Here is a 10,000-nt window from a genome sequence, read left to right as displayed (position 1 = left end):
ATATTCACTGTAGGTCTGTAAAGGGTTGTGGTAGAATATATATTTTCACTGTAGGTCTGTAAAGGGTTGTGGTAGAATATATATTCACTGTAGGTCTGTAAAGGGTTGTGGTAGAATATATCTTCACTGTAGGTCTGTAAAGGGTTGTGGTAGATATAGCTTCACTGTAGGTCTGTAAAGGGTTGTGGTAGATATATATATCTTCACTGTAGGTCTGTAAAGGGTTGTGGTAGATATATATCTTCACTGTAGGTCTGTAAAGGGTTGTGGTAGAATATATATCTTCACTGTAGGTCTGTAAAGGGTTGTGGTAGAATATATATTTTCACTGTAAGTCTGTAAAGGGTTGTGGTAGAATATATCTTCACTGTAGGTCTGTAAAGGGTTGTGGTAGATATATCTTCACTGTAGGTCTGTAAAGGGTTGTGGTAGAATATATATTTTCACTGTAAGTCTGTAAAGGGTTGTGGTAGAATATATCTTCACTGTAGGTCTGTAAAGGGTTGTGGTAGATATATCTTCACTGTAGGTCTGTAAAGGGTTGTGGTAGAATATATATTTTCACTGTAGGTCTGTAAAGGGTTGTGGTAGAATATATATCTTCACTGTAGGTCTGTAAAGGGTTGTGGTAGAATATATATCTTCACTGTAGGTCTGTAAAGGGTTGTGGTAGAATATATATCTTCACTCTAGGTCTGTAAAGGGTTGTGGTAGAATATATATTTTCACTGTAGGTCTGTAAAGGGTTGTGGTAGAATATATATCTTCACTGTATGTCTGTAAAGGGTTGTGGTAGAATATATATCTTCACTGTAGGTCTGTAAAGGGTTGTGGTAGAATATATATATTCACTGTAGTTCTGTAAAGGGTTGTGGTAGAATATATATCTTCACTGTAGGTCTGTAAAGGGTTGTGGTAGAATATATCTTCACTGTAGGTCTGTAAAGGGTTGTGGTAGAATATATATCTTCACTGTAGGTCTGTAAAGGGTTGTGGTAGAATATATATTCACTGTAGGTCTGTAAAGGGTTGTGGTAGAATATATCTTCACTGTAGGTCTGTAAAGGGTTGTGGTAGAATATATCTTCACTGTAGGTCTGTAAAGGGTTGTGGTAGAATATATAGCTTCACTGTAGGTCTGTAAAGGGTTGTGGTAGAATATATATCTTCACTGTAAGTCTGTAAAGGGTTGTGGTAGGATATATCTTCACTGTAGGTCTGTAAAGGGTTGTGGTAGATATAGCTTCACTGTAGGTCTGTAAAGGGTTGTGGTAGATATATATATCTTCACTGTAGGTCTGTAAAGGGTTGTGATAGATATATATTTTCACTGTAGGTCTGTAAAGGGTTGTGGTAGATATAGCTTCACTGTAGGTCTGTAAAGGGTTGTGGTAGATATATATATCTTCACTGTAGGTCTGTAAAGGGTTGTGGTAGATATATATCTTCACTGTAGGTCTGTAAAGGATTGTGTAGAATATATATCTTCACTGCCCAGCCTTAGCAGTCATCCGTATAGTACCAATCAAAAGTACTATACCTACTCATTCAAGGGTTTTTCCACAAATTAACTTTTAACAAGGCACACCTGTTAATTGAAATGCATTCCAGGTGACTAACCTCATGAAGCTGGTTGAGAGAATGTCAAGAGTGTGCAAAGCTGTCATCAAGGCAAAAGGTGGCTACTTTGAAGAATCTCAAATCTAAAATATATGTTGATTTGTTTAAAACTTTTTTTGGTTACTACATGATTCCATATGTGTTATTTCATAGTATTGATGTCTTCAATGTTATTCTACAATGTAGAAAATCTAAAAAAAATTAAGAAAAACCCTGGAACGAGTAGGTGTGTCCAAACTTTTGACCGGTCCTGTAGCTAATAGGACCATTATTTTGCATTGTAAATTGACGTGGAATTGTATTATTTTTTTATAATGGGGGAACCCCCCCAAAAAATGGCTGTTTAACCTTTTAGCAAAATGTTCAATTTGTCACATCTCTACTTACTGCCCATGCTGTCACAGTTGATATAATGCACAGATATAAAGATGAGTCCACTATCTATCTCATCGCCTGTTGTTTACACGTTTATCTCCCCTCTCATTGGCTACAATGGCCCCCACATGATCTCTTCTCCACCAGCCTGCACTTCCATCTTTGAGGACATGTATTTCCATTGTTAGAGGGGTCAATCGAACTATCTTGTAAATATAATAGACAATCTTTGTTGTCGGTGAAACATTGGCTCATGCAATATCTAATTCAAAACATGGTATGTTTTGTATTTGCATACCTTTTTTTTTTATTTATTATTATTATTTAGTAAGAGATAAAACAAAGCCTTTAAACACATCCACCACAACCAAATCACAGGACTATAGTTGTTTAATTCTTATAAATATTATTCCCTCGTCTCGTCTCCTCTCACTCCAGGGTCGTCCGGGCAACAGCCCCTGGTCCAGAATCAGACGGTGACAGAAGGCGGGACGGCCAACATGACCTGCAGAGTAGAATTCAACGACCAGACCTCCCTGCAGTGGTCCAACCCCACACAACAGACACTCTTCTTCGGCGACAAGAAAGGTAAGAGTCACCTGTTATTAAGCAACACGTGCAGAGAGAGAGAGACTGTGAGGTGGTCTATCTATCAGACTGTGAGATGGTCTATATATCAGTCTGTGAAGTGGTCTATATATCAGTCTGTGAGGTGGTCTATATATCAGACTGTGAGGTGGTCTATATATCAGACTGTGAGGTGGTCTATATATCAGACTGTGAGGTGGTCTATCTGACTGTGAGGTGGTCTATATATCAGACTGTGAGGTGGTCTATATATCAGACTGTGAGGTGGTCTATCTGACTGTGAGGTGGTCTATATATCAGACTGTGAGGTGGTCTATCTATCAGACTGTGAGGTGGTCTATATATCAGACTGTGAGGTGGTCTATATATCAGACTGTGAGGTGGTCTATCTGACTGTGAGGTGGTCTATATATCAGACTGTGAGGTGGTCTATCTATCAGACTGTGAGGTGGTCTATCTATCAGACTGTGAGGTGGTCTATCAGACTGTGAGGTGGTCTATCTATCGGACTGTGAGGTGGTCTATCTATCAGACTGTGAGGTGGTCTATCAGACTGTGAGGTGGTCTATATATCTGACTGTGAGGTGGTCTATATATCAGATTGTGAGGTGGTCTATCAGACTGTGAGGTGGTTTATCAGACTGTGAGGTGGTCTATCAGACTGTGAGGTGGTCTATATATCAGACTGTGAGGTGGTCTATCAGACTGTGAGGTGGTCTATCAGACTGTGAGGTGGTCTATCAGACTGTGAGGTGGTCTATCTATCAGACTGTGAGGTGGTCTATCAGACTGTGAGGTGGTCTATCTATCAGACTGTGAGATGGTCTATATATCAGTCTGTGAGGTGGTCTATATATCAGTCTGTGAGGTGGTCTATATATCAGACTGTGAGGTGGTCTATATATCAGACTGTGAGGTGGTCTATATATCAGACTGTGAGGTGGTCTATATATCAGACTATGAGGTGGTCTATATATCAGTCTGTGAGGTGGTCTATATATCAGACTGTGAGGTGGTCTATCAGACTGTGAGGTGAACTATCAGACTGTGAGGTGGTCTATATATCAGACTGTGAGGTGGTCTATCAGACTGTGAGGTGGTCTATATATCAGACTGTGAGGTGGTCTATCTATCAGACTGTGAGGTGGTCTATATATCAGACTGTGAGGTGGTCTATATATCAGACTGTGAGGTGGTCTATATATCAGACTGTGAGGTGGTCTATCTGACTGTGAGGTGGTCTATATATCAGACTGTGAGGTGGTCTATATATCAGACTGTGAGGTGGTCTATCTGACTGTGAGGTGGTCTATATATCAGACTGTGAGGTGGTCTATCTATCAGACTGTGAGGTGGTCTATCAGACTGTGAGGTGGTCTATATATCTGACTGTGAGGTGGTCTATATATCAGACTGTGAGGTGGTCTATATATCAGACTGTGAGGTGGTCTATCAGACTGTGAGGTGGTCTATCAGATTGTGAGGTGGTCTATCTATCAGACTGTGAGGTGGTCTATATATCAGACTGTGAGGTGGTCTATATATCAGACTGTGAGGTGGTCTATATATCAGACTGTGAGGTGGTCTATATATCAGACTGTGAGGTGGTCTATCAGACTGTGAGGTGGTCTATATATCAGACTGTGAGGTGGTCTATATATCAGACTGTGAGGTGGTCTATATATCAGACTGTGAGGTGGTCTATATATCAGACTGTGATGTGGTCTATCAGACTGTGAGGTGGTCTATCTGACTGTGAGGTGGTCTATATATCAGACTGTGAGGTGGTCTATATATCAGACTGTGAGGTGGTCTATCAGACTGTGAGGTGAACTATCAGACTGTGAGGTGGTCTATATATCAGACTGTGATGTGGTCTATCAGACTGTGAGGTGGTCTATATATCAGACTGTGAGGTGGTCTATCAGACTGTGAGGTGGTCTATATATCAGACTGTGAGGTGGTCTATCTATCAGACTGTGAGGTGGTCTATATATCAGACTGTGAGGTGGTCTATATATCAGACTGTGAGGTGGTCTATCTGACTGTGAGGTGGTCTATATATCAGACTGTGAGGTGGTCTATATATCAGACTGTGAGGTGGTCTATCTGACTGTGAGGTGGTCTATATATCAGACTGTGAGGTGGTCTATCTATCACACTGTGAGGTGGTCTATCAGACTGTGAGGTGGTCTATATATCTGACCTTGAGGTGGTCTATATATCAGATTGTGAGGTGGTCTATCAGACTGTGAGGTGGTCTATCAGACTGAGGTGGTCTATCAGACTGTGAGGTGGTCTATATATCAGACTGTGAGGTGGTCTATCAGACTGTGAGGTGGTCTATCAGACTGTGAGGTGGTCTATCAGACTGTGAGGTGGTCTATCTATCAGACTGTGAGGTGGTCTATCTATCAGACTGTGAGGTGGTCTATCAGACCTTGAGGTGGTCTATCTATCAGACTGTGAGATGGTCTATATATCAGTCTGTGAGGTGGTCTATATATCAGACTGTGAGGTGGTCTATATATCAGACTGTGAGGTGGTCTATATATCAGACTGTGAGGTGGTCTATATATCAGACTGTGAGGTGGTCTATATATCAGACTGTGAGGTGGTCTATATATCAGTCTGTGAGGTGGTCTATATATCAGACTGTGAGGTGGTCTATCAGACTGTGAGGTGAACTATCAGACTGTGAGGTGGTCTATATATCAGACTGTGAGGTGGTCTATCAGACTGTGAGGTGGTCTATATATCAGACTGTGAGGTGGTCTATCTATCAGACTGTGAGGTGGTCTATATATCAGACTGTGAGGTGGTCTATATATCAGACTGTGAGGTGGTCTATCTGACTGTGAGGTGGTCTATATATCAGACTGTGAGGTGGTCTATATATCAGACTGTGAGGTGGTCTATCTGACTGTGAGGTGGTCTATATATCAGACTGTGAGGTGGTCTATCTATCAGACTGTGAGGTGGTCTATCAGACTGTGAGGTGGTCTATATATCTGACTGTGAGGTGGTCTATATATCAGACTGTGAGGTGGTCTATATATCAGACTGTGAGGTGGTCTATCAGACTGTGAGGTGGTCACTATCAGATTGTGAGGTGGTCTATCTATCAGACTGTGAGGTGGTCTATATATCAGACTGTGAGGTGGTCTATATATCAGACTGTGAGGTGGTCTATATATCAGACTGTGAGGTGGTCTATCAGACTGTGAGGTGGTCTATATATCAGACTGTGAGGTGGTCTATATATCAGACTGTGAGGTGGTCTATATATCAGACTGTGAGGTGGTCTATATATCAGACTGTGATGTGGTCTATCAGACTGTGAGTGGTCTATCTGACTGTGAGGTGGTCTATATATCAGACTGTGAGGTGGTCTATATATCAGACTGTGAGGTGGTCTATCAGACTGTGAGGTGAACTATCAGACTGTGAGGTGGTCTATATATCAGACTGTGAGGTGGTCTATCAGACTGTGAGGTGGTCTATATATCAGACTGTGAGGTGGTCTATCTATCAGACTGTGAGGTGGTCTATATATCAGACTGTGAGGTGGTCTATATATCAGACTGTGAGGTGGTCTATATATCAGACTGTGAGGTGGTCTATCTGACTGTGAGGTGGTCTATATATCAGACTGTGAGGTGGTCTATATATCAGACTGTGAGGTGGTCTATCTGACTGTGAGGTGGTCTATATATCAGACTGTGAGGTGGTCTATCTATCAGACTGTGAGGTGGTCTATCCAGACTGTGAGGTGGTCTATATATCTGACTGTGAGGTGGTCTATATATCTGACTGTGAGGTGGTCTATATATCAGACTGTGAGGTGGTCTATATATCAGACTGTGAGGTGGTCTATCAGACTGTGAGGTGGTCTATCTATCAGACTGTGAGGTGGTCTATATATCAGACTGTGAGGTGGTCTATATATCAGACTGTGAGGTGGTCTATATATCAGACTGTGATGTGATCTATCAGACTGTGAGGTGGTCTATCTGACTGTGAGGTGGTCTATATATCAGACTGTGAGGTGGTCTATCAGACTGTGAGGGGGTCTATCTATCAGACTGTGAGGTGGTCTATCAGACTGTGAGTTGGTCTATCTATCAGACTGTGAGGTGGTCTATCAGACTGTGAGGTGGTCTATATATCTGACTGTGAGGTGGTCTATATATCAGATTGTGAGGTGGTCTATCAGACTGTGAGGTGGTCTATCAGACTGTGAGGTGGTCTATCTATCAGACTGTGAGGTGGTCTATATATCAGACTGTGAGGTGGTCTATATATCAGACTGTGAGGTGGTCTATATATCAGACTGTGAGGTGGTCTATCAGACTGTGAGGTGGTCTATATATCAGACTGTGAGATGGTCTATCAGACTGTGAGGTGGTCTATCTGACTGTGAGGTGGTCTATATATCAGACTGTGAGGTGGTCTATCAGACTGTGAGGTGGTCTATATATCAGACTGTGAGATGGTCTATCAGACTGTGAGGTGGTCTATATATCAGACTGTGAGGTGGTCTATATATCAGACTGTGAGGTGGTCTATATATCAGACTGTGCGGTGGTCTATCAGTCTGTGAGGTGGTCTATATATCAGACTGTGAGGTGGTCTATATATCAGACTGTGAGGTGGTCTATATATCAGACTGTGAAGTGGTCTATATATCAGTCTGTGAGGTGGTCTATATATCAGACTGTCTGACTCCGTACGGGAGTTGCAGCGATGAGACAAGACTGAAATTGGGGAGAAAAAAGGGGTAAAGAAAATAAAAATTATAAATAAATGCCATACCGTGTTAATTTTGGCATGTTCACCAGCCTATATACCGTAGATCACAAACCCATCCATAATCTCAGCCAATCACGGCTAGCGGGAAGGTTCCTGTCTTTTTTTCATTGCTAAACCAACTTGGCTCCTAATTTAACAATCGTATTCGTATTTATAGATGGCAGACTGTAACGGCCGTCGTTGAAGAGAGTAGACCAAGGCGCGGCGTGGTTAGTGCTCATCATGAATTTATTAAAGATAGAACACTTTAACCAACAACAAAAAAAACACGAAACCGACAGCCAAACAGAAATTAACTACCCACAAAAACCCCAAAGGAAAACAGGCTGCCTAAGTATGGTTCCCAATCAGCGACAACGATGTACAGCTGTCCCTGATTGAGAGCCATACCAGGCCAAAACAAAGAAAATACAAAAAACATAGAAAAAAGGACATAGAATGCCCACCCAAATCACACCCTGACCAAACCTAAATAGAGACATAAAAAAGGCTCTCAGGTCAGGGCGTGACACAGACAAGTTTATTATTAAGGCATATAAAAGTTCACATGTTCCAGAAGTCATTTCTGCCCCCCCCCCAAAAAAAATGTTTTTTGATAACAAAAACATATATATATATGTTCAAATGCCTCTTTGGTGAAATAGTGATGTGCGACATGCACCACCTAGCTTCCTGAAACAGATCACATATAGCTAACAGTTATATTACTAGTTGTTCTTTAGTTTCAATGGGACTCCCTGATAAATTAGACCTGATTGGTATTGACATGTTGTCAAGGAGAGGAGCAACAGGAAAAATACCAAGATGAATAAAGATGGCAACAAGAAAAGAAAAAACAACAGTACATTCATCTTTAGAGAGAGAGAGAGAGAGAGAGAGAGAGAGAGAGAGAGACAGAGAGAGAGAGAGAGAGAGAGAGAGAGAGAGAGAGAGAGAGAGAGAGAGAGAGAGAGAGCGACAGAGAGAGAGAGAGAGAGACAGAGCGAGGGAGACAGAGAGAGGGAGAGAGACAGAGCGAGGGAGACAGAGAGAGGGAGACAGAGAGAGAGAGAGACAGAGAGAGAGAGAGAGAGAGAGAGAGAGGGAGACAGAGAGAGAGAGAGACGGAGACAGAGAGAGAGAGAGACGGAGACAGAGAGAGAGAGGACTAGAAGTAGTATATTTCAGCTAACATATCAAATTGAAGTCCTGCAGAAAACAGCTCAGTGTGATTGAAGAATCCATAGAATCAAATCACTTCTAAGAAAAGTGTAGGACACTTAACAAACAGCAACAGGAAGAGATAGCCTTTCCAAAATGGAGATGGGACTTCTTCTACCTTACGGACATTTAACAAAGAACCAAGAACAAAAACATACACAGAGTTACCAGACTGCTGCTCTGTGTGGTTATACCAGATAATAGAGGAGGTTAGGATCACAGAGTTACCAGACTGCTGCTCTGTGTGGTTATACCAGATAATAGAGGAGGTTAGGATCACAGAGTTACCAGACTGCTGCTCTGTGTGGTTATACCAGATAATAGAGGAGGTTAGGATCACAGAGTTACCAGACTGCTGCTCTGTGTGGTTATACCAGATAATAGAGGAGGTTAGGATCACAGAGTTACCAGACTGCTGCTCTGTGTGGTTATACCAGATAATAGAGGAGGTTAGGATCACAGAGTTACCAGACTGCTGCTCTGTGTGGTTATACCAGATAATAGAGGAGGTTAGGATCACAGAGTTACCAGACTGCTGCTCTGTGTGGTTATACCAGATAATAGAGGAGGTTAGGATCACAGAGTTACCAGACTGCTGCTCTGTGTGGTTATACCAGATAATAGAGGAGGTTAGGATCACAGAGTTACCAGACTGCTGCTCTGTGTGGTTATACCAGATAATAGAGGAGGTTAGGATCACAGAGTTACCAGACTGCTGCTCTGTGTGGTTATACCAGATAATAGAGGAGGTTAGGATCACAGAGTTACCAGACTGCTGCTCTGTGTGGTTATACCAGATAATAGAGGAGGTTAGGTCACAGAGTTACCAGACTGCTGCTCTGTGTGGTTATACCGATAATAGAGGAGGTTAGGATCACAGAGTTACCAGACTGCTGCTCTGTGTGGTTATACCAGATAATAGAGGAGGTTAGGATCACAGAGTTACCAGACTGCTGCTCTGTGTGGTTATACCAGATAATAGAGGAGGTTAGGATCACAGAGTTACCAGACTGCTGCTCTGTGTGGTTATACCAGATAATAGAGGAGGTTAGGATCCAGAGTTACCAGACTGCTGCTCTGTGTGTTATACCAGATAATAGAGGAGGTTAGGATCACAGAGTTACCAGACTGCTGCTCTGTGTGGTTATACCAGATAATAGAGGAGGTTAGGATCACAGAGTTACCAGACTGCTGCTCTGTGTGGTTATACCAGATAATAGAGGAGGTTAGGATCACAGAGTTACCAGACTGCTGCTCTGTGTGGTTATACCAGATAATAGAGGAGGTTAGGATCACAGAGTTACCAGACTGCTGCTCTGTGTGGTTATACCAGATAATAGAGGAGGTTAGGATCACAGAGTTACCAGACTGCTGCTCTGTGTGGTTATACCAGATAATAGAGGAG

General features: G+C 42.2%; 1 protein-coding gene across 1 annotated transcript in view; it reads left to right on the top strand.

Annotated features, from left to right (window-relative positions):
• Window positions 1–10,000, top strand: part of LOC106604040 (cell adhesion molecule 2) — a 654,407-nt gene that overhangs the window by 326,019 nt on the left and 318,388 nt on the right. Inside the window, exon 2 of the mRNA XM_082974832.1 lies at window positions 2,434–2,583. Within this exon, the coding sequence (XP_082830958.1) occupies window positions 2,434–2,583 (150 nt within the window). The remainder of the gene's footprint in view (window positions 1–2,433; window positions 2,584–10,000) is intronic.

The sequence above is a fragment of the Salmo salar genome, chromosome 04 (genome assembly GCF_965601325.2).
Source record: "Salmo salar chromosome 04, fSalSal1, whole genome shotgun sequence".
In the NCBI taxonomy this organism is placed as follows: domain Eukaryota; kingdom Metazoa; phylum Chordata; class Actinopteri; order Salmoniformes; family Salmonidae; genus Salmo; species Salmo salar.
The sequence above is the reverse complement of the archived record's forward strand: the minus strand, read 5'-3'. Positions and strand labels throughout refer to the sequence as shown.